At 39.3% G+C, this 24,536-nt stretch overlaps 1 protein-coding gene across 3 annotated transcripts; it reads left to right on the top strand.

The window, feature by feature from the left end:
• Positions 1-660: 660 nt before the first annotated feature.
• Positions 661-24,536, top strand: cc2d1b (coiled-coil and C2 domain containing 1B). Of its 3 annotated transcripts, none has more exons than XM_008279662.1 (26): positions 661-746; positions 1,030-1,173; positions 1,263-1,407; positions 4,294-4,397; positions 6,597-6,716; positions 7,066-7,209; positions 9,087-9,408; positions 11,024-11,142; positions 12,096-12,174; positions 13,543-13,626; positions 15,029-15,174; positions 15,693-15,765; positions 15,911-16,050; positions 16,133-16,262; positions 16,347-16,519; positions 17,098-17,223; positions 17,647-17,705; positions 17,874-17,990; positions 18,686-18,759; positions 19,050-19,108; positions 19,259-19,310; positions 19,567-19,666; positions 20,312-20,402; positions 20,864-20,986; positions 21,164-21,213; positions 21,949-24,536. In XM_008279662.1, exons 2-25 carry the CDS (start codon positions 1,111-1,113, stop codon positions 21,173-21,175), a joined length of 2,655 nt encoding a protein of 884 aa, XP_008277884.1. In that variant the 5' UTR covers positions 661-746; positions 1,030-1,110; the 3' UTR covers positions 21,176-21,213; positions 21,949-24,536. The 3 variants fall into 3 exon arrangements, with proteins under 3 accessions (XP_008277884.1, XP_008277882.1, XP_008277883.1); XM_008279660.1 differs by having other exon boundaries at positions 7,063-7,209; XM_008279661.1 differs by having other exon boundaries at positions 7,063-7,209; positions 21,934-24,536.

Genomic DNA, 24,536 nt, shown 5'->3' with positions numbered 1-24,536 from the left:
ATAGATAGATAGATAGATAGATAGACTGAATATATTCAAGATTTCACAATTAAGTTATTACAGAAGACACAAGGTACAATACAATGAAATAATAAACGTAACAAAATGCCACATCACAGAAAAGAAAAAAAACAGAATAAAAGAAAATAGTGGGTAAAATCTGAAAATAATAATAATAATAATAATAATAATAATAATAATAATAATATAAAGACAAATAAAGACAAAGAGTAAAAGAGAATAAAAAATATGTCAAATGAAATATGTTCACAAAGTGAAACTAATTTTTGGCTGGCTTTATCTAATATTTAGATTTATGTTCTGCAAACTAATGCAAATGAGTAAGTTTTTAGATATATATGATATCTAATTTGTACATTTAAACATAAAATTTCACAACATCTGCAGTGCAAAAAAATCACTGTCTTGTTGGCATTTCAGACATGTCTATTGCATCATTTTCTTATTTAGACTTTCAGAAAATCATTATCTTATTGTAAATCAACTGAGGAAGTTTAATGCTGATATATATTTGTTAAAAATCTTGCCTGTTGAGTTTCTCCCCAATTGCACACTTTCTAGATTAAATTGTGAACCTGACAGACAGAGTTCAGGGCTTCAGCTGGAGGTCGGTGGGACGCGCCCTCGTTGTGCGCATGCGTACTTAAACAAACCCCTCATCATGTCAAACCGCAGAAATGAAACAGTTTGTCTGAAAACTACCTCATGAAGTGCTGAACGAGCAGGTAAGGACACACCTTTCCCCTTACGTTACACAAAACTCTCCAGAAACACTCTCGAAGAATGACAGCGACAGCCTGCTTCCGCTTTATAAAGTAACTTTTCGAGTTAGACGCCAGAAACACGGCTAACCGCTAGCTAGCTATGCTAACATCACCGTCAGTTGGCAGCTCGTTATCGGTCGCTGTGTTTGGGAGCCACCTGACAACAGCTCACATGACTTTATCCGCTGCTAACCACAATGCTCGCATCAAGAAGCGGGGTTTCTTAACGCGTTTCTGTCTGTAGGTGTAGTTTGGATCACCGGGTTGTCGCTCAGGGGTTTGTTAAGCAAATACAAGCCACAACAACAACAACAACAACAACAACATGTTTGGTAAGAAGAAGAGAGCTCCGCAGCCCAGGGGACAGGGCGCTGCTGCAGCCAAACAGGTAACAACAACAACAACTCTGAGATGCTTTCACATGACAACATCAGCTGTCAAGGTGGTGAAGTTGACCCTATTGCTGCCTGCTTTCAGATGGGTCTGTTTGTCGACCTGGACCCTGAAGAGATGATGATGGGTATGGAGGGGAATCTGGATGATCCGGACCTGGAGGCTGAACTTGCTGCTATTACTGGGAATAAAGCTGCTGCAGGAGGAAGAGCCAGGCCAAAGGGGAAAAGTGAGTGCAGAAGATATGATTTATGATGCAGATTTATGTGTCTGATTCAGGTGTAAGTGTCTTAAACCCCATAAAACGACATTTGAGCCCTTCCCAGACATGAGATATGTAACATGGCTGTCTTTATTTGTCTGTTGAAGTGACAGCATTCTGTCATTCAGACATAGGCTGCTTTTCTTTTAATGTTCCTTGTGGTTTCATCAGACATACCCACCACACCGCTGAAGAGAGCTGCAGCACGTACACAGTATTTGTCAGTCACACTTCATAAGACAATATACCAAGTGATTTCTATTGCATAGTAAGGCAATAACAAACATATGACTTAATCTAAACTAATAGCAGCTCTGGCCAAACTCTGTCCATGTGTGATGATAATGTAATGACTACTTTACAAGAATAATGTAACGAGTTGTTAGATCCCGATTGATCCTGTCTCCATGTTGGGGATAATTTATAACTATAACTAATTAATGAAGTTACTGCTGTTGCTCCTGCTGCTGCCTGATATACAATAAACTCAGAGGAAAGATTTCTAAAAACAGCTGGAACAAACTAAACTGTGACTCTCTGTGTGTGACAACTCACCTGTCTGATGTAAATGAAAGTACATAGTGTGACTTGCTGTTGAATCCTGGTATGGGCCTATCTTGTCGCCATGTTGGCAGAATGTTTCAGTTACAAATAATTAATGAGGTTAATTAGTGTTGTTCCATGTATTCAGATTTGCATAGCTCCCTTGCTCATGTTGATTCTGCTGCTGCTTGATGCTGCAGATATTTATTCAACTCAGAGCAAAGACTCTCACTCAGATGTTTTTAGGCAAATATTGGTGCTGAAAGGTGGAAATCTTGTTTCCTAAATACTTTCACCACAGCTCAAAATATATATTTTTTTGTGTGCCTCTATCCGGTGATTCGATTGGGTGCAGTTCAAACTTGTTGAAAAGTTGACATGTTGCTGGATCCAATCTAGTAAGATTGCTGTTGAAACTTTTACAGAAAGGCGGCCAGGGTGTTCATCAGACATGAAGTGGGCTGACGCATTCAGATGCTGTCATATTAACAGAAAAGAGGGCATCTCTGAAAGGGGATTTGTTGGCATGTTGCAGTAGAGCTGCAACAGTTAATTAATTAGTTGTCAACTATTTAAGTAATCACGAGGGATGGGAACTGTTGAAGCGTGTTCGTTCTTTTGAGATAGAAGACAAGCTACTTCTCTCGTTCAGTGTTATTTATTTTGCAATATAATATTTTACTTGATCAAGGATCCAGTAGTGATTCAGAAAATCGCAGTCAACAGGCTGTTGCTCTGTCACCTACTTCCCCAGCAATGGATGCAGCTTCATATAATCATGTACATTTTATTCAGTATAGTGGAAAGTGATTGGCTGCTAAACACAGACATTGAATTTAAATAGTAAAACGTGAATGGCTATCTGTTGGGAAGGAGCTGTGGTTTAAACTTAGCTCTCCCTTTGTGTGTGTGTGTGGGTGTGTGTGTTTGTGCTGCATTTCTTCTAGCTGACCTGGCTCAGTCTCCCTGAGTTTGGTCTCTCTGGCCTGCTAGAATCTTTCTTTCTCCTTCTTCAGATCAGCACAACTCATGCATTAATAGACATTAAATGTGTTAGTGTGAATTCTAAGCTATCAGTGCATTTAAAAGATTGTAAATTCCAAAAGTTGGTATTAAATAGGCCAAAGCCTAAAATATCAAAGACTGGAGGATGAAGAAGCTCCAACATTTTGGGAAATTAAGAAAATAGTTATTATTCCTACATAAAAGTTATCTTGCTCATTTTATCTCACCAATTAATCTGTTTAAGATGCATTTATTAGTAATAATGTAATAATAATGCTCACAGGACTCATTGCTTAAATGCAGCAAGTGTTGCGTGTGTAACGACACAAACATGATTGATCTGTTGAAACATCCAGCAGAAGTCCATTACATATATGCAGAGAAATGTAGTTTGACTGCCTCACTCCTACTTCATTTCTCGTTACTTCAGGTATGTTGTGTATGGAGGCAGCCTAGAGCCCTCACACACAGTTTACGAAGTTAAATGATCATGGGTTAATAATTATAAGCAACCATTGCCTCGCTGATTGTTTAGCTGTGGCTGCCCTCAAAACGTCAGTGTGAAATGGTCGGAGCATCATGTGAACTGTCCAACACAAATTCACAGTTTCAGTTTCGTTTTGTGCAAAGCAGGAAAGAGCTAGTGATTTGTGGCCTCCAGGCAAATGCTGGCTGGATTAGTTTTCACTGTTTCTCTTACGAAAGTAACACTTTTATACAGTAAATGTGCTGTCAAAGAAGTCCTGAATTCAATTCTGTACTTAAAAAAGAGAGTGAAACAGAGGGAAATTTAAAAAAGACAAAGTCAAGCAATGGTAGTTTTATTCTTCATTTGTTTTGTTTTGTTTTTTCTTTCCTTAAAAAAGGACTACTAAGAATAATACCAGACTGATCAGCTGCATTGTAGCATAATAATACACAACCCATGTTATAAACTGACGTCAATGTTAAGATTCCATTAGTTTTGTTTTCTCAACAATTGTGATTGTGAAATACAGCTGTTATTCATTTTTCCTACATTCACGGTTAGTATTTCAAAAAAATCCTCTTTATTACTTCAGAATAGTGTACTACATGCCCAAATTGGATCCATATTGCTGTGACTCCTTTTAGAGATACAGCTTTATTTAGTTTTTGTTGCCTGAACGGTATTATAATGAGTTTGTAAGATTTCTGGAACCATGTGTTTCTGCAGTTACTATCCATGGAAAGTAGTCCCTCATGAAACTGCTGCCGTTGACATTTATTACTTCTGTGATTCGTGTTTTTTGTCACATGGTTAATGACAGCGTGTTTTTGTTTTAGGCCCCCTGCCCATGGAAGACATCGCAAGAATGGCTGATGAGTGTATGAGAGACGTGGATGACGATGAAGACGACGACGATATCGAAGACGATGAGGATCTCTTGGTTGGTGTTAAACTCAGTGCCGTCATATAACGGATGAATTTTAATACATTTATTTGCACTGGAAAGAAAAAGTTATTATTGTTGAGCCTTTAGGCTTTCAGCAATGTGGTTTAAAAGACTTACTGTCTCGCCATGAGCCTACAGTGTCACATTCTACATTTATCAAATAGTGGATAGTCAGTGATGGCACTAAAAGAACTAAAACGACAAAGCACCCAATGTCTTTAACAAAGTGGTACAGAGCTATGAAAAGAAGAACATTTGTGTGAGTTGTGTAACTGCCACACATGTAGACTCATCTTTATATTTTTTCCTCATTTACTTTCTTTAATTTTTAACCAGCCTGTCCATGTCCCTGAGTCACAAAGGTGGTTTCAAACAATTGTATTACTTTAGTATTTTATTGGCTAAAAATGTACATTCCTGAAAACACGTTAAGTCAAAAAGTTTCATATAGTCAGAATTTCATGACTCAGGATCTTTTGTATTACTAACACTGAATTTGCTACTTTTATTGGTTCATTCAATTCTGTTTTACTCAAAATCACCATAATCCTCAGAAGCAATTCTACTTTCAGTAATTCTGTGTGTAGGAGGAGACCAGATGTGGACAATGTCTTTACACAGAAAACTTGGAACTAGAAAAAGGGCAAGGCAAGATTATTTGGCACCTTTCAACAAGGCAGAGTGCCTAAAAGAAGACAAAACACATTAGCAAAACATGGTCAAGTATATAAATCGTTAAAACAAGGTTTAAAAAGAGTAAATGAAATAGAAAATGAGTGATGCATTTTACAGAGGAGTTTACAGTGCAGTAAAAGGTCGGAGTCAGTACCACCGTTATTGAAAACTCACTTTAATAAATGGCAGTGGCAAACAAAAAGCCTAAATTGTTTAGCATAAATTTACAATAAGTTCCAGCTGTAACAAACAAGTTTTATCCAGATATGTGGTGCTCAAAAGCTGAATGCTGCCTCTGCGTGATGACATAGTTGCCTGGTTGGAATTATCTGAGCTGACTGCGATCATTTTTCGCAATTGTTAGAATAATTTCTATTCAGCTGCTTTAAAATAGCCGAAATAAACTACAAAAAAGTAATGTTTTATTGTCTTTATCCATTTTAATATTTTATTGAGCTCTTCTTCTGATGGTGGTGCTTTAATGGCACAACTTGCTTATATCAAGGCATTTGACCTCTAATATTCAACCAGCTGCATTTCAATGAACATCTATTGATAGTAATGTCATGAATTTAGCTGCAAAACCGAACACCTTAACAAAAGTTAATCACATTTATGTGCAAGATAACAAAAAATTCAATATCAGCAACAACCCTGTCTGAGCTAAAATCATTTCGTGCTCTAAAAACCAACAGTCAAGTTTTAAAACTGTGACTTTGGCACACATGCAACAAAAAGAGGAGAGAACTGGAGTAATGTTTTCCACTTTTTTGGTGTTAGTGAGGACCTAAGCCTGCTGAAGATGGATACGTTATTCATCCCCTTTATTCCATTATTCGTCCAATGGGGACATTTGGGTATCCAGTCACTCACACATATTACAGGTAAAAATGAAAAGGTGCAAAGGCTGCTAATACAGTACAAAATAGTATAAAAAAAAATCTTTGAGTCTTGTTGGACTCAGGACTTCGGCACAGTTCAGAGGTAAAAGTGAGTCCTGCTCAGACATAACTCCTCCAGTTCTTTATATACAGTATTCTCAAAGTAATTTGTAACTAAAAAGATGATGTTCTGAAAGAAATGTAGGTTAATTTTTCAAGCCACTGCTCCTTTTCCCAACCCAGTGCCCTGACATTTCTTCAAGGCGTAGTTAAGCTGGGCAGATTCAAGTGTAAATGTGATCATCACCATCTAAGGTCCTCCAACCTCCAATTGACTGCTTCCATGAGCCAAAAGCAGTAAAAAGAATATGCAAATATTAGACCTGTGTGCTGTCTGTGCCAGCAGGTTTTATAGACCCACAGTAATCTTGCAGCTATAAACTGTTGCTGATTTTTCTTTGGAGGTCCAATGTAATCTGCACATTTTGGTTTACTGTATTTTCATTTGTCAAACAACCACACAAAAACTCAAACCAAGTAACGGAAAACTTTAGACTCAGTACCTCTAAAATCCAGCCTTGAATGTGAGCAATCAAAGCCGGCTTGTTGATCAGTTGCTGTATTCATTTCTCATCAGGCAGAGCTACAGGAAGTGGTGGGTGAGGAGGAAGCTGAGGATGCCGTAACTCCTTCCTCCGCATCCTCCTCTATGGCTGAATCTTCTCAAGCTGAAACACCAGAGTCCCCAGTGGCGCAGGTACAAAGCACGCAGCTCTCTGCCAGCCCTGAAACTGACACCTACATACGTGTCAACTGGCAGAAATGTTTGTCTGTTACCAGTAACAGGAAAGGACGGACGCTCCTGTCCTCCTTCCTTGTCTATTTTTATCTTCAATCAGATTTGTTTTTATGCAAACAATTTTTTAATCGATAGCGTTACCGGTAGAGTAGATGCACCTGAGGTAAATATTTTCACCTGTTTCTGGTAAGTCTGACAGCTTTTGTAAATTGCGTTTAGTGTTTTATTTCCTCTTATTGTTTATCCGTGCGACTTTACGTTCTTAGCATGTGTTCCATGCTGTTTTGTTGTTACGCTTGTGAAGCAGAGGGAAGTAAAGGCGTCGTCGGCAGCCCCCGGCAGCCTCCAACACACCTTGGAGGGGAGAGTGGCCATGTACAAAATGGCTTTGCAAAACGCCAAGACCGCAGGAGAGACGTCCAAAGCCAGGAGATACGATCGTGGCCTGAAGGTTGGTGAAACGACAGCTTGATGATGATGTATGCACAGATTCACAGCAGCGCTTTCGTTAATGATAGGGAGCCCCGGTATTAAATGGGCTAAATTCTAAATAAAGGAGCATCGATAAGCTCTGGTGTTAACAGCTGTGCTATTGGTTACTTTTTAGAATCTCAGAAGATCATTATATTGCGTATTTTATCTCATCAGCTCTCTTATTACTGCGCAATTTGCAGTAAGATTAAGACATTTGTCCGTGGTGAATTTTTGCCTTTCCAACAGCTTAACTCTGTCACACAGAGACTCTCAGTGTTCATGGCAGGTAAAGCTCAAAAGTGTGGCTACATTTATTACAGTTGATGCAGACAATGCTTGCTGCCGAAAGTGCAACGACTCATTTGCATGTAAGAGAAGGAACGAGAGCAATCTGTTAAAACATCCAGAGTTCATCATGCACACACGGAAAAATGCAGTTTCATAGTAGTTCATCTCTCGCTAACCCAGATATGCTATGTATGTTAGCAGCCCACACATGGAAAGAAACTAATTATACGAACGTAGGAAATGATTATAAGCCACTATTATCGCAGTCTGAAATGATCAGAGCCTCATCTGAACTTTCATTCAGAAATTCAGTTTCAGAGCAGGTAAGATTAAGCGATTTGTCGTCTGCAGACAAATTCCATCTGGCTTTATTTTCACCGTTTCTCTAACTGAATGTTGGTGCCGGCAGTGCAGAAGAAGTACTCGCACAGTACAATACTGTCAGAGAAAAAGTCCTGTGTTCACTTTTCCCACTTAAAAGTGATGAGTGAAAGAAGTTTTATCAGCACAATGTACTTAGATTTACTCAAGTTCTGCTCAAGATGGAGCTTTTCATTTTTATAAAATGCCTGACTGTGTGTTCAGTTGTTCATAGTGTTTAGGTAGGTGGTATGTGTCAGAGTAACATCCACATGAATACCAGGACTCAAAGCGTCCAGAACTTTGCATTGTGACAAGATAATCAGTGTTCTTTACTTACTGATCGTTGTATGTATTTGAAGGGTCGAATACAAAATCCTTTTTATTGTTCTGCAAAGTTCTTATATTTTTGTTTTTTTGCACTGAAAGGACTGCACCTTGCGTTTCGTTGTACTTGTTACAATGACAATAAAACAAATCTGAATCTGAATCAAATCTGAATCTGAATCTCTGAATCTTCTTTTTTATGCTATAAATCTATAATGGTTCATAAATAAATAAATAAAGTCATTATTCAGATATTATGAGGCTCTAATAAATGGTACCTTATGGTATCAATTTGTTGAATGTTCCATGATACAGACTGCGTACAAAGTAAGATTTCTTTTCTCAAAGAAATTCTTGAAACACAGCTGAAGATGTCAGGTCCAGTTTGAGTCGCACTCCTCACACTGTCTAATATAATACACATCAACATGACAAGTTATTGTGATTTTTCTAACATGATGCAGTGTCTCTGTCACAAACCTCCCATTTATTTTGTTATTTTAGTTTGTTGTGTTTTATTTTCTTTGCACCTCTACTCAGAGGCAAAACAAAAGCTAGTTTTCAGGTGAGAACAGTTCCCCAATCAGAGCTGAAGATGTAAATTTTTGTCAATGCCACAAAAGCTAAAGATTCATAGAAACACAAGAGACAGCTTGTCTTTTGGTATTTCTGTCTGATCACACTGTTTGCTTCCCTAAAGGAAAGCTTTGTGCTGTTTGTCAACTTTCAAATCAATTCTCAAAACACATTACATAAGTTGTTTTATCTGATTTATGCTGGCCCATAAAGCATCTTATGCTGTTTTCTCATTCTGTGATCTAACTTGTGTCTGAAATACATGATTTCAGGAGACTCATAGAAACTTGTTGCTCTTTGCAGACGTTGGAGTCGATGTTAGCTGCTGTGAAAAAAGGGAGGCCTGTAAATGAGGCAGAGATCCCTCCTCCTGTTGCCACCGGAGCCCCGAGCGACGCCCCTCGACCCGCTGTTCCTGCAAGACCTCCTCCGCCTGTACCTTCGCCTCGTGAATCCACCCAGCAGGAGGAATCAGAGGCCTTGACACCTCCACCAGCTGTTCCCACTATCATCACACCCAGCAGTGAAGAGGAACAGTCATCTCTGCCCACTGTGAGCAGCCTCCCGTCTCCTGAGGAGAACGCTGAGGAAGCTGCCGACCTCTCGCAGACCAGTCAGACAGATGGTGAGTTTCACTTGGGTTACACCAAGTTATATCAGTGACAGTACTGGTTGTTGGAGAACGTACGATTTTAATCGGTAGTTTTTTTCTCTGAGGGTGTCATATCTGAGCACAGACTCAGACAGCTTGCATACGAAATATCTGTAACTGCACACTTGGCAGGGCTGCAGTCAACCAAATAAAAACTATGCTGGCTGGAATCCTACCTAGTGTTCAACCAATCGACTGGTTGCTGGAAAAAAAATCTGCACATTATCTCCATCTCTTATCTCTAGCTCTGTGTAGATTTTCGGGGATGCACAGTAGTCCTAAGAGCTTCAGTAAGAGGCAACTGGACTTGTCTTTCAGATTCTTAAAACCTGAAAGAGAAGTCCAGTTGCTTCTTACTGAACTTACTAAGTTGCTCCGAGGACATCATCTCTAGATGAGCTAAATCAGACGCAGTGCACAGAGGCATAATTAACATTAAAAAAAAAAACAGTATTTACAGATTTTGAGCGTACCAGCATGCACAGGAACTACTGAGAAATATAACGTGAAGATGTTAGCATGCGTTTTTTAGATGATCTGCCATGTTGGTTGTTGAGCTGTGATATGCGAAGGTGACAGTCGACTTTTAGTCCATCTCTGTGAACAATGCAGCCACACTAACGATTTCTTTGTCATGTCGTCAGTTAATGTGGAGCCGACTGAGTAAACCTTCAGTAAATGTTAAATCATTTAGTTCCAACAGTCTTAACGAGGTTGGGTGAGTTCAAAATACTACAACCTTTGTTGCCACAAAAAGTAATTGATTTATTTATGCAGGAAGGCTGTTGATGTGGTGTTTCTTTTCTCATGAAAGTAATGCTGGCGATTGTCTGACCAATGAGAATTTTGTCTGAGAGCATATCGATCACCCAAATCGATCTGTCGAGCTGGAGACTAAATCCATACCACTTAAACACTTAATGTTCAACCCATTAATGCACCTCATGTGGCTCTAGGGCTCATGCTAACTTTGCACCCTTCACCCCTGTTGTAGAGATTCAGAGAGATGATTTGTCAGGGCTGCTTGTGCGAGCTACCTGCAGCTTTCCAAAAAAACAGGATTTTGACATGACTCATTAAAACCAAAGGGAAATTAGGTGTCTGTAATGGATTAACTGCATTAAGGAATCATGATTCGGGACAGCTAGCTGTGGACTGTTTTTGGAGACCAGTTGGGTTCCAATTGTAAAACTTTGTATATATACAAATTATAGTTTGACTGGATAAATTGGACGCCAGATAGTGGTAGCAAGTAGATTTTTGTCCAGCTATGTGTGTGTTTTGATCCAATTTAAAACCAAAAAAAAACAACAACCAAAGTTTATGTAAAGATATCGACTAATAGGTTGTTATATGTTCTGCCTCAAAGGTCCAGTATTTGTCTGACTATTAAGAGCAAGTCTGTTTTTTTAGAACACTTGATTCACTCGATCTTGGGTCACACACATTTATACCAGTTCATTCTTAACAGTCAATTGGTTTTGGATTGGAATTTGAGCCGAGGTGGTTGTCGACTAGCTTCTCAGTGTGCGATGAATGAGGCCTTTCACTGTGGTATTGTTGTCTGTTTTGTCCGGTGAATCCACAGCGAACGAGGCAACCAAGACGTTACTTTTGGAGAGGCAGAAGGAATACAAGATGGCAGCTCTGAGAGCCAAGAAGCAAGGAGATGTGGAGCAAGCTAAGCTTTACTTCAAGACCAGCAAGGTGAGTTAAAGGACTACAACGCTGAGTGAGTGTTTCCTGTCCAGACATTTGTATCTGTTGTGTTTAAATGAATCTTCTAAAAGCTTTTTTTCTTTTTCTTGACCTATGCCTGTATTTCATCCTTGTCGTATGATTTCAGGACATTATTTTGTAGGGAAATGTGCTTAGTAGATGACACTGTCAGGTTCTGGGGTATAGAAAATAGAAATGAAATCTGTTTATTTTTAGCCAAACAAAATGGTCTCTAATGCGTTTCTTGTTCTTTTGCAGCCCTCAAACTCTGGTTTTTAAATCTATTCTTAACACAGTCTTCTTATATTTACAAAAGCTTTCATATTTAATATTTTTTCACTGACTTTTTTTTTCAATTCTGAATGAAAATTCGTCTTGTAAGTTCTTGTGTTATTGTTTTTACATTTTTTTGTGAAAACCTTTCGATCCCAGTTTCTGAGCTCTGAGTCTTTGTATCTGTATGTCACTTCAAGCTAAATGCACTTCATAAGGCCCTGTTTCTGCTGGAACTGGATGCAGCATTCAGATAACTTGCTGAGCAGATCACGTTTCTATCGTAGAATTCTTGCAGCAGCTACATTTCCGATAACGGACACACTGTTTGTAACCTTGCAGGATTATTGCCAAAGAAAAATCCTATTTCCTGTTCTTGTTTCTGTTCAGAATTATCCTTTTGTGCTTTAGTCAGCATCCTGTCTGAGTTCATATACCAAACATCAGTCATGAGACTAAGTTTTTTTTTATGCCTCAGAAACACATTTAAATGTAATATTTGAAGTTAAAATGAACTACACATCATTATTCATGCAGCCTGAGTCTGTTGCTGCACATTCTGAGCGCAGGGTTTCTCCCTGAAGAATGTGAAACATTCAAACAATGTGGATGTTGACAAAGCCCATCATTATGTTTGACTGTTTTTGCCTCCTTTTTTTTGGGTGCAGAGGTTCGATGCAGTGATCGAGGCGTTGGAGAAAGGACAAGCGATCGACCTGAGTGGCCTTCCTCCATCTCCAGGACAGGGTGAGGATCGCTGGAATCCAATAACTTCAGTTTTATATACGATAAAAACAAGTATTTTTACATTTTATGTTTAAGCTGTAAAACACTGAAGTGAAGCAGATGTAGTCAGACACTTGTACAGCCAAAACTCAAAAACTACCTTCATATTTCCTACTAACAGGACTCCTTACTGTATGTTCACATGTGAACTCTGTAGGTTTGTGTCTGATCCACTCCTAGTTTGTGATGGAGGCCAGACTGAAGGGAGACCATTAATGGATCCCTAATGGATATATATATTGATAGATAATGTTTCCCACTGGAAGGAGGCTTGTCTCTCTAGTGGACATAAATCTAAGAGGCCAGTATCAGGGTTGGAAGAAGGGAAGATAGAACCACACAAATAATTCTGTGAAGTGGTAGTTTACCTTGTTAATGAACCAGCTCTATTAAAACAGTGTGCAAACCCCAGGAAGACAGGCCCCACCCGTTATATAGGAACAACCTGCCTATAAGGGGAAATTCATTTCAATAGAATAATTTCTACTGTAAACGTACACAGAAACATGGGCTGTATTCCAAACTGTATGCTTTTTTTCATTTTTACTTAAAGTACGCATAGAATTTGAATGTACAGTTCTGTCATAATAGTGTATTCATGCTGTTGATAGTCATGTGAGACACTGACATATGTAGCGTAGCTGCACAGCGAACTATGCGCAGAATGGCCAGAAAAGCATGCTGGCTTGCATTTTGCAAAATCTGACCAGATGTAATGGGACATTCGATTACACTGGTCTATACCCATTTTGGTGTCAAAGTTTTTTGAGCTGATTTTGGACAGTTGCATTGTGCTGAATCCAAATATTATATTGGTTTTGCTCAATGAGGTCAAATTTTTGATTTGATGAAACATGCATTTTGCTTGTATTTACCTTTACAAATGTTTACGCTCATCAACTTTTGGATCATTTAGCTTATGAAAAGGATTAGAAAATGAATTTTTGCCTCTAAAATCCAATTTCATATGAGAAATACTAAAATTAATCAATCACTGATATCAAAAAATGTAATTGATTTAGTGGCAAAATTGATTTTTTAAAAATCGAGTTAGGATAAAAACCTGACCTGATACAGAAAAGCAGATTTCATTTTTGGATTCAGTGTTGCAAAAATGTCCTAAATCAGTTAAAAAAATCCTAGACACCTTCAAAAAGTTATTTTTTTGTAACCCAGTGTTATTTTTGGCATTTGACATGCCATGTATTGGGATGTACTAAATCTTCTCTTTATGGCACACTATATAGTAGGTAGTATGGGTATTGTAATGCATCACTAAAGTATTTTCCTCTTTAGATTTGAGTTAATCCTTGAGTTTTTGTGTTGTAGGTGCAGGAGGAAGCTCTGCTCCAGTGAACGAACCTTCCTCTGGGCAAAACATGGAGGTCACCCAACCGGTTGCAGCAGCTCCAGGTAGTAACAATTTTAACAATTATTAACTACACACCTTTACTTATTGTTGGCATAAGTTTCTTTTTCATAAGTCATGCATTCTCTTTCCACTTCATGTCTTTTTATGACATGGATAACAATGTCATCTTATAGTTTAGTCTCAGATGTGTGGTGGCAGTTTGTCTTAGATAAAATATGCACATTTAATTCAACACCTGCAGATGGACTCTCACACAAAGTCAAACAAATGAGCTGAGTGGAGCGAGTAAAAAAAATAAAAAGAAGGAAAGCATAGTCTTTTTTTATCAAGCAGACAGGTTGAAGGTTAGTAGGGCGTCCTTAGCTGCTTTCCTAAACAGTGTCTTTGGAGACGCAACACAGACGCCCTCTTTTTTTTTTTAACTTTGCACTTTCTTTCAGAGGTGAAAGAATTCATCTCTGTGGCACCCAAAGCAATAAAAGCTAATGTTGCTTGAAAATTTATCCAGGAAGGTTGCCATGATACTTAATTTCTATCTCTGACTTCAACGAGTAGAAAAACATACTGCTAGTGTTGTGCACAGTGTGGTTATGTCTGCTTATTTAATGTTTATTTGTCGAGTGTGAAACATGAACCGATGCTACATACCTCAGCGTTTATAGACTGACTCGCTCCTGGATGAGATTTCCTATAGAGACTGTTTGAACAATACATTCACAAAAGGTTAAATGTCTGAAAATAAATGATTTTTCTGGTCATCTTGATAGAACAGAACTTATTGAAACACAGTCAGACATATGCTGTTTAAAATGTACCTACTATTATAGGCGGTGGAAAAGAAAACTGGATGACAAACAAGTTTCTTAAAAGGAAGAGAAAAGCTCCTTAAAGTAATGTGTTTTTAACAACTATATATTCATCTATGACATAAGTAGATGAGGATCTCCACTGGTCTAATTTAGATTCCTAATGGGTCGCTGATGGATTTTATAAAGTTTTATTTCGTTTTTTGTCAGACTTTTTGTACAGCTCATTACACTGAAACCGCACTGATGCTTTGGAGGGCTTTTTTGTAACAGATGTGTTTTATACTCAACAATGCAAAGTATTAAAACGAGTCATTTTGCTAACTGCAGGAACAAGTTGAATCATTTAAAGCAATGCCCGAACTCTTTGTTAAGTGAGTTAATATTTTTTTGGATTGGTGTTTCTCTGTAGCATTATCATGTCTTGACATTTCCTTCATCAAATAGTCAAATTCCAATTTGTCTCATACTTTGATTTATGACACAACATTTGCAAAACTGATGTCATTCCCATTGACGTCAGCTGTACTTGAAGTCTGCTGCCAGTTCAGAATTGTTCTCATGCTAACATTCTTTGAGAAAAGCATGAATTTTTAGGTAAAATCGTGTTATGAACTTCATGGTTTCACTGTTTCAGCGCCTGCCCCCCCATCAGCCCCCGACGCTCCCAAAGACGTGCTGGAGGCTCTTGAACAGAGACGAGCAAAGTATGTGGAGGCGTCTACTCAGGCCAAAGCCAGCGGAGACGACCGCAAGGCCCGCATGCACGACCGTATTGCCAAGGTACAAGGAGAGACTTCCCTCTGATGTCTGTTATCACGGCGACTCTGTATGAGTTAAAAATGGCAGAATTAAATATAATGGTGTTTAATACAGTAAGGCTCTCTGATATTCTGTGTTACTTTCAAATATTCATTCTCCTTCAGATTAACTTTTCTCAGTTTACGTTTATTCCTGCTGGGTTACCAAATGTGTACCCTCGGCATGATTTACTCTTGTGTGTCTTTTGTTAAGAGAAGTCACTTGTGACCACTTTAAATTTCCATGTGGCGCCTTTTTACATCAAGGATAAGTTCATTCATTCTAATTAATTTATAAACCCATGCAAGAGTTCTGCTCATTCAACATATTACACGAGTGTCTGATGAACCTATACAGATACATATTGAGGCAGATGTATCCCCTGCACCCCCCATGAAATGTGGCTGATGTTTATTATCAACAAACTTGTTCTTCTTTCCACCCATTACAGGATCATTGGCTCTGCTGCTAAAACATATTTATCCTCTCTCCTCCTGCAGCAATACCAGAGCGCCATCCGTTCTCACAAAGCTGGAAGAGCGGTCAACTTCGACGAGCTGCCGGTTCCCCCCGGTGAGATTCTCTTGGATTTTGATTTGGCGATGCCGCTACTGTGTTCTCTGTATCACTAAATAAGCTGTCACTCCTGCTGCAACACAAGTATATAGATGTGCTTTTGTACTTGAATGAAAAAGTAAATCTAAAACTCATCTCTCAGGCTTTCCTCCCATCCCCGGCCAGAAGGCGACAGGAGCTGAGCAGGGTTTTGTTGCTGCTCTGGAGGCAGCAAGTAAACTCGCCTCTACTGATGCTGCTGAAACAGCAGAAGATGATGATGAAGACGAGAAAGAAGACGAGGTGGGCTGTCAGTATTCTATTACATGGTAAGGAAGTTTCTGTGGATAAGTTGCTAATGTAGTGTTGTGTTTTTTTTTTGTAGTCAAAGCCTGCTGTTCCAGAGGAGCCAAAAAAGCCCACATTAGACGTCCCCACGGCCGGTCCAAGACAAAAAAGGTCTCCGTCAGCTTCACCCGACAGAACAACCTCCAGGGAAGGACTCTCACCAACAGGTCCGTTTCATGAACCTGATATTCTCTTAAAACCACATCCAGCTGTTTGCCGTTGGCTCACTCTGGATTTTGTTCGCCCTCCAGCCGTTCAGCAGCTGGAGTTCCTGGAGGGTCGGAAGAAGCAGTACATGAAGGCGGCTCTGCAGGCGAAGCAGAAGAACGACATGGAGCAGGCAAAGATGTTCCTCCGCACCGCCAAGGGCTTCGACCCGATGATCGAGGCAGCACGCAGCGGCAAAACTGTGGACATCAGCACAGTGAGCAGATTTATTCTTTTTCAACTCAGTCCTTGGTATGATTCTCCAAAAACCACAAACAGGCCTCATTCAGACAGTAGAAAGAGTAGACAGTGGAGTTTTTTCCTCTAAATATTACGATGTTGTGTTGCTATGATGAGAGAATTGGCGTTGCATCTGGAACATTTTGTTGTGCATATCTGAATTTATATTTTTTGTTGAATGTCTTAACTTCAGAATAAGTCAAGTTAAGCATTTTATACGTGTCCATTCAACTCACTGACAAAAAGTGTCAGATTCCTGCACACTGTCTAACTTGCAAAACTACTTTTATGTACAGTTTCTAGACCTGCATGAGTCAATCCTGATGTACAAAGATCTCCTTTCTCTTGAGTATTTATTTAGAAATTTAAGTAAAAATTACGTGAAGCAACAGACAGTAACAAATAATGTTTTTAACAATCCAACATTAACACTTATGTTTATCAGATGACTAAATCATAGTACTGATGAGCGGAATGAGTGTTCCTGTTCCTCAAAATAAAATCATTTCATGTGTTCTGGGACGTGTGAGGACCCTCTGTGTGCTTCACCTGTAGGTGCCGTCGCCCCCTGGTGACGAGGACGACGACTTCATCCTGGTTCATCACAGCGACGTGCAGATTTCAGAGAAAGCTGAGCAGGTTTACACACAGCTGGCCAAGATCCTGAAAGAGCAGTACGAGGTAAAACTGCTGGATTCAAAGATTAAATATTAAAATACAGACCATCAGATCATGTTTTGTTGTAAAAACTGTTGTAGAGTTTTTGTTAAAGCAGGTTTCATCAGGATAAATATGATTAAGATTTGTCCACAGATGACTCCTGTGCTGAAGTTTCACTACAGATCACAGTTCTTTTTTTAATACTTTATATAATTATTTTTTGCATCGGCTCTTCATGCTGATTTTCCTTTAAAATGATTCCTAACTCTCTGCAGAATCCGCCATCTTCATCTCTCTTGTGTATTTACTGTAGACGTTTATGAATTGGTTCTGATGATAAAAATATTTTCCGTTCCCGCTCTAGTTGCTTCACACTGTTGGTGTCTTGCTGTGAATACAAACGTTGAGATGTGTTAAGCTTTCCTCCGGCTTTCCTCCTTCCAGAAATGCATGACTCACTCCAAGCAATTCACACACCTGGGGAACGTCGCTGAAACAACAAAGTGAGCTTCTTTAGTCACTCACAACAAACTCTGTTAGAACATCTGAGAAGGGCCTAAAGTTTGTGAAGTTAGCGCAGTCTAAAGCCATTGGTCATGTCCTGACATCTGGAGCAAAATGACCACATGGAGCACGTATGAAGTTCTTCCCTCTGCATGTGTCGACTTCAGGTTTGAGAAAATGGCAGAAAGCTGTAAGAAGAGTCTGGAGGTGCTGAAGCTGGCTCAGTCGAGGGGTCTGCCTCCTCCTAAACATCACTTTGAGGAGAGATCGTTTCGTACTGTAAGGTGGGCGCGTTTTTTTTTACTCATTAGTTGTCAAATTACAGACGAGAGAAACTATCGGTTCATGGGTTGAAATTAACATTACTGTTGAAATTAAGGGATGCACAATAACATCTGAAGCATCAGTATCGATTAAAGCATTGAAATGAAACAATGACCAACGGCATAGCATGTTTTGCTGGGAAGTTCAGGTATTTTGTTGGACTTACATTGCATTTTAAATCTGTATCTGCCAGTCAGCATGATTATATTCCATTGATATTCTCTGGTGTTCCTGGTAGGTTAAGATGGAAGGCTGGATAGATTCATATGCATATATTGATACCAGCGTCAGTAATCGTTCAAAATATGTTGGAAATATACACATCAGGATGTTACCTAGTTAATGTTAACAGTTTTGGGGGTACATTTGTGATTGTTGATACATATTTAAAGTGTTTTTCACTCTTTGGGGATATTGGATATTGGAAACTGGTCAAGTTATGTTTGGATTAATGCCTTCCTAAAGCATGCGCATTGGAAAAAAATACACACTCCATTTGTCTGATGAAGCTCGAGCTCTGAAACATCACAAATAAATGGATTTTTTTAAAAGTTAGACAACACACGGGACTCTAGAAACTGCATTGTTTTGTCGTCCAAGTAGATGCAATGCATGTAATCCTTTCTCTTTCCTTTCTTCTTCTCCTTCCTTTCAGGATATTTCCAGACCTGAGCAGCACTGACATGGTGATTATCATCGTGAAAGGGATGAATCTTCCTGCTCCAAGTGGTAAGAGTCTACACTGATCTGTCTTTTTCTATGTTTTATATTGTTTTCAGTACATCGACAAGTTACCTTAAATTGAGTTTTGAAGCTACAAAAGTTCATTTGTCTGCTGTGCTGTTAGTAATTCTAATCTGTCATTTTCTGTTTGAGTTGTTTCCCGTGCTACAGCAACCTTTAACGTTTTGTTATCTTGGTCTGTTAGCAGGTTGTTTTTGACCAAAAACATCATATTGAGTTAAGAAATAAAGGTTAAAGCAAACATTTGATGCTTTGTGATTCTCTTTCTTCTTTAGGAATCCAAACAAATGATTTAGATGCCTACGTTAAGTTTGACTTCCCGTACCCGAGCACGGTGAGAGCCTCCAACGAGCTCCAGGAAGCTTTGTTTTTGCACCTTTTACCATTTTTTAGCATGTTTTAGCACATTATGGATGACTGAGTTATCCTCACAGACATACAGCTTGTTTATCTACAGTTTCTTCTTCTGTTTTGTCACCACCAGGAGCAGCCGCAGAAACACAAAACAGCCGTCATTAAGAACACTAACTGCCCAGGTGAGACATGAAGCTCACTTTAGCTCTGTTATTCAGACCTACAGTGGTGTCTGCAATGATATTTCTTCCCAAAGTATGCAGAAAAAAACAAATAAAACTTATTATAGGTTAATTTCCATGTTTTGACTCATGTGAGACAGCATTTTTAGGTTGGATTTTCTGCTATTTCATTGCTGAAATTATTGTTTTATTGTACAAAATACTTGGTTTGAGTAACGTTGATTCCTGATGTCCCTTCATGGGTTTTTTTCACCAGAATACAACCAGAGCTTCACGCTGTCAATCAACCGTAACCACCGCGGCTTCAGGAGGGTGGTGACGTCGAAAGGCCTCAAGCTGGAGCTGCTGCACAAAGGGTGAGTCCCAGACTGAGCTGCTCAGTATGTCAGCAGCATGTGACAACAGCACATCTGTGAGAGAATAACTTTGTTTCATAAAATTGTGTAAAACACAGAAAATGTCATCATCAAATCACCTGGAAGTGACCAAAGTATTTTTTGCTACAAGAAGCTGATAATAGATTAGTCTGACCTTATAATGTTCACTGTGATGGATTATTATTAAGGTTTTAACATGAAAAAATGATCTAGATGTGTGGACATTTTTTTTTAAGAGGTCATCTGGTAGCGTTTTGTCATCACAACACAATATTTTATCAATGTGTCGACCAGTTCTCATTGTGAGGTAAGCTAACCTGTGTAGGACCTTTCAGCAACGACACAACAGACATGGAACTAAATAAACACCATACAATATGAGTCAAAAGGTTTTCAAAAGGGTAAAAACCAAACTCTTAAGTAACATAGAAGGCAGAATAATCAAGACAAGAAAAATTACTGCAAGATATAAATAAGTCAGAGAACAGAAAAGTCTCAAGTCCTGATTTTAACAATTGAGACTTTCAGTAGATCTCAGGTTTGTTCAGTAAAAATCTAAAGAAGAAATAACCTCAAGATGTAAGTATCCGAATGGCTGAAGACTGTAACCGTGTCGTCTCACAGAGGTTTCCTGCGGAGCGACAAGCCGATCGGGACGGCGCTCCTGAAGCTGGACAAACTGGAGTCTCAGAGTGAAATCAGGGAAATCGTGGAGGTGAGAGACACTCAGCTACAGATAAATAAATATTTATGTTTCTAGTTTCAAATTAGTTAATGATGGGGGCTGCAAGGTGGAGTGGTGGTTAGTGCTGTCGCCTCACAGCAAGAAGGTCGCCGGTTCGCGTCCTGGTGAGGACACCCAGGATCTTTCTGTGTGGAGTTTACATGTTCTCCCCGTGCAGCGTGGGTTCTCTCCGGGTTCTCCGGCTTCCCACAAGGTCCAAAGACATGTTGAGGTTAATTGGTGATTCTAAATTGTCTGTAGGTGTGAATGTGAGTGTGCTTGGTTGTCTGTCTCTAAGTGTAGCCCTGTGATAGACTGGTGACCTGTCCAGGGTGGCCTCTGCCTTCACCCTGAGTCAGCTGGGATAGACTCCAGCCCCCCATGACCCTAGTGAGGATTAAGCGGTGTGTAGATAATGGATGGATGATAGTTAATGATGATTCTTGTGTCAGGTGATGGACGGTCGTAAAGCTACAGGAGGTCGTGTTGAAGTGAAGGTTCGACTGCGGGAGCCTCTGAGCGGTCAGGACATGCAGTCGAGCACAGAGCGCTGGCTGGTGATCGACCCTGCACAGGTAACATTAAACACATTCACCTTCATCTCACTTCCACCTTTACATTCACGTCACTGTGAATACTTCTGTTTCACTGTCAGGTAATAATATTTTCACAATTTTTTCTGAGCATCGTCGTGTCAAAAGACAAACCAGAGGCTGTGAAAACATCTGATGTTGGTTCTTTCTGTCTGCAAGGTTCTTGTTTAGGTGCTTCTGCAAGATTAAAGATGAATCACAAAATAAAGGTAATTACTCTTCCTACTTCTTTGACTAAAATTAACAAAAATGGTAAGAATTCAGCTGTGTAATACTTATTTCACATGAAGTCTTTCAGTCAAAGGAGCAGTTTAACATATTATTTGCTTTCTTATCAAAAGCTGGATGAGAAGATTAAAGCTTGAGTCAGCAGCTGGTTAGCTTAGCTGAGCAGAAAGTCAGAGGGAACAATGAAGCAGCTAGTTTGGCTCTAAAGGTGACAAAATCCAAGTACTGGCTTCTTTACTGCTCACTAATGATATGCACAGATTCAGTCAAGGTGCAACACAAAGACTTACACATGTAAACAACATGTGGGTTTTCATATCTTCACTTTACTATACTTAACCAATAACAATATTGGAAAAATAGATCAAATCTCTGATTAGTGGTGACTGGCAACTTACCAAAAATCTGAGATTTAATCTATTTTTTCAATATTGCAGATTCAGAATTACGATCAGAAATAACAGTGACAAGTTTAGGCTTTTATCTTGAATTAATTCCTGAGACATCGTTTAGCAAACATGGTTCAAATGTTTAAAGATGTGTTGAAAGTGGATCAAGTGTCTTTATAAATATCCTCATTTTATGCTGTAAAATTTCAGGCAAATCAGAAATAATTGAGCAGAAGTTTAAGAAGGAACGACCCTGATGTGTTTTGTTTCATTTGATGACCTCACATGTCTGCCTGACTGGACTCTGACCAGAACTGTGTCCTGCAGATGAAAGGCACTCAATCAGAAACACTCGAGGAGGAGGAAGAGGAGGGGGATGAGGAGGAGGAGGAGGAGGAAGGCGTCTGGGATCTGTCGAGGACGGTCTGTCGTTCAGTTTGGACTACACGGGTCTTTGACTTGTTAAAACTTTTGCACATTTGCGCGACACACGAGCCTCCCTGTGACACAGCAGCCACCAGGAGGAGACGTGGAGCTGCTGCACGTCGGGCGTCCTGGCGCATCAGCGGGACTCCTGGAGGTCAGCGGCGTGTCCTCTGCCCATGACGGAGGGACTCGGTGTCGAGCTAACCTGATCCTGCTGCCTGATATAACTCTTAGTTAATATAATATATCAAAGAATGTGTACATATTCCTCATATTATACAGCTCTGGTATCTAGAACTGCACCTATGCACTAATACCAAAGTAATCACTGTTGCTGTAAAATCCTGCATATTTGAAAATCGCCTTTAGCTGCCAAACCTCTGAGCTTACAGTGACACAAGAGGTTCATACGTACATGATAGAGAGAGAGAGAGAGAGAGAGAGAGGTTGGGCTGTTAGAAGTTTTCAATACGTTTCCTTCATACTGTTTTAGTTTGAAAATATCCTGCAGATGCAGCAGCAAATTCACGGATGTTTTACAGGATTAAGCCAAGAAATACTGAAGCTCAACAAGGTACGCTAATTATTTTAACGACCACTTTCCCTTTTTGGCACCTTTCACCTGGATTATTATCATTATTAGTCCTCTAACTGTGGTCACCAAACTACACACTCACCTCCTGGTAGCTTTAGTTGTGTTAGATTTTTGTCATGTTTACACTGAGTAGCACAAAGCTGCAGCTAATGCTAATTTGCCGTCACTAAAGTCACGATACATAGATGATAATGGGGTTAAAGGGGAGCTGCTACTCAGTTTAATTAAAGAACTAGTGCAACATTTTGCTTATTTACTTTCTTGCAGAGTTTTCTAAGAAGATATATGCTGCTCTCATGTCAGGAAATGGTTAGCTTAGCATAAAGACTAGCCTGCAGCTAGCCTGGCTCAGTGTGGCTCAAAAATACACCTGTTGGCTCCTGTAAAGCTCACAGATGAACACATTTCAGCTTAATTTGTACAAAAACACAAATGTAGAATTAAGAGCTGATTGCCGAGCTTCAGATTTGTTGGAACAGAGACGCGCTAAAGGCCTCCAGTCGTTATGCTAAGCTAAGCTAACCTGACTGTATCTTAGTTTTAACAGACACCAGAGCATCATCGGGCTTCTCATCTAATTCTTTTTTCAACTATGCATCAGTCCTCTCATACAACAGTTACTGAATATTAGAAGAAGTTCTCAAGTGTTTTAAAGGGCCAGTTCACTCAAATCAAATCGATTAACTAATACTTTAGTCACCAACTGTTTTGACACGAGCAAAGGAAAATCAGCGTCTACATTCTCTTACCACAGTTTCCTAAATGTGAATGTTTTATGGCTTCTTTATTCCTCTGTGACAGTAAACTGAGAGTCTTTGGGTTGTGAACAAAATGAGAACTTTGGGAAACATTAATTAACTTTTCTTTTTGGTTGCCATTTTTCAGACTAAACAACTTACTAATAAATCAGGAAAAAAACTGTCTTGTTAATTAATACAAATAATTAATTACTGCCCTATTAACTCACAAAAAGACTTCCTTATGACCCAAAGCAATGAGTTGTTTGTTTTTGGTTTTTTTTCCCCAGTTTTCAGAGATTACTGTCCCTTAAATGTAGACTTGATAAACAGGGAAGCCACAAGTCTTCGGAGCCAATTTTTACTAAAGAAATCAACCAACATGTACGAGTTTAGCTTACATTTTTTTGAAGCTGCACTAATATGACTTAAATATCTCTGTTCTGGTGAAATTAGTGGGGCACTACCTCAGGAGTTGGCCAAAAAAATTTTCAAAATTGCACGAAAATTCATCAGAAGGCCGGAAACACAACTTTAATGATATTGTCGCTCTGTATCTGCTCAACGTGAGAACTGTTTGTGGGAATTATTTGCGTACATGGTCGACTTAACTTGTGTGATAATCTGTTGTGTTTACAGCTGTTCTGGCCAAAATGTCCAACGACTACAGCTCCAGGTGAAAAAAGAAAAATGTGTTTTATTTAAAGTCATTTGAGTGAACTGACCCTTTAAAGTTTCAGCCGCAGCAAATGCTGACAAAAGAAGCCATAACGACATAACTGAGCCAACCAAGTAAATCTGCCTCCATCAGGTTCGCCTCAACACTGTCTGCAACATCATTCAGCTGCCAAACGGTCACAACATTTCTGTTTCTGCCTCAGTGCAGAAAGTTTTTCGGGGGTGAAAACATCCAACTGACGTCTAGTTTCTGACTAAAACTGACCTAAACAATGAGAAACACACCGTTCCCCTTCATTTTATCCTCAGACATTTGGATCGACTACGTGTTTACAAAGATCAATGATGTCATGTTGTTTGTATCTCCAGAATGCTACAAAATAATGGAAGAATCAAGGATTTGCTATGTTTTTAATTGTGGACTGAATTTGCTTATCCTGCTTAAAATGTACCATTAAAAAGACCTTGTTTTAAATTTT

This window comes from Stegastes partitus, unplaced genomic scaffold, assembly GCF_000690725.1.
Source record: "Stegastes partitus isolate 25-593 unplaced genomic scaffold, Stegastes_partitus-1.0.2 Scaffold167, whole genome shotgun sequence".
NCBI lineage: Eukaryota > Metazoa > Chordata > Actinopteri > Pomacentridae > Stegastes > Stegastes partitus.
This window is presented reverse-complemented; position numbering and strand designations above follow the sequence as displayed.

Excerpts from the sequence above, each read along its gene's own strand:
- cc2d1b (XM_008279660.1), top strand. The coding sequence starts at position 1,111 with ATGTTTGGTAAGAAGAAGAGAGCTCCGCAGCCCAGGGGACAGGGCGCT. Across the intron at positions 15,175-15,692 it reads TGCACGACCGTATTGCCAAG|CAATACCAGAGCGCCATCCG; the intron begins GTACAAGGAGAG and ends CTCCTCCTGCAG. Across the intron at positions 17,991-18,685 it reads AGATCGTTTCGTACTGTAAG|GATATTTCCAGACCTGAGCA; the intron begins GTGGGCGCGTTT and ends CCTTCCTTTCAG.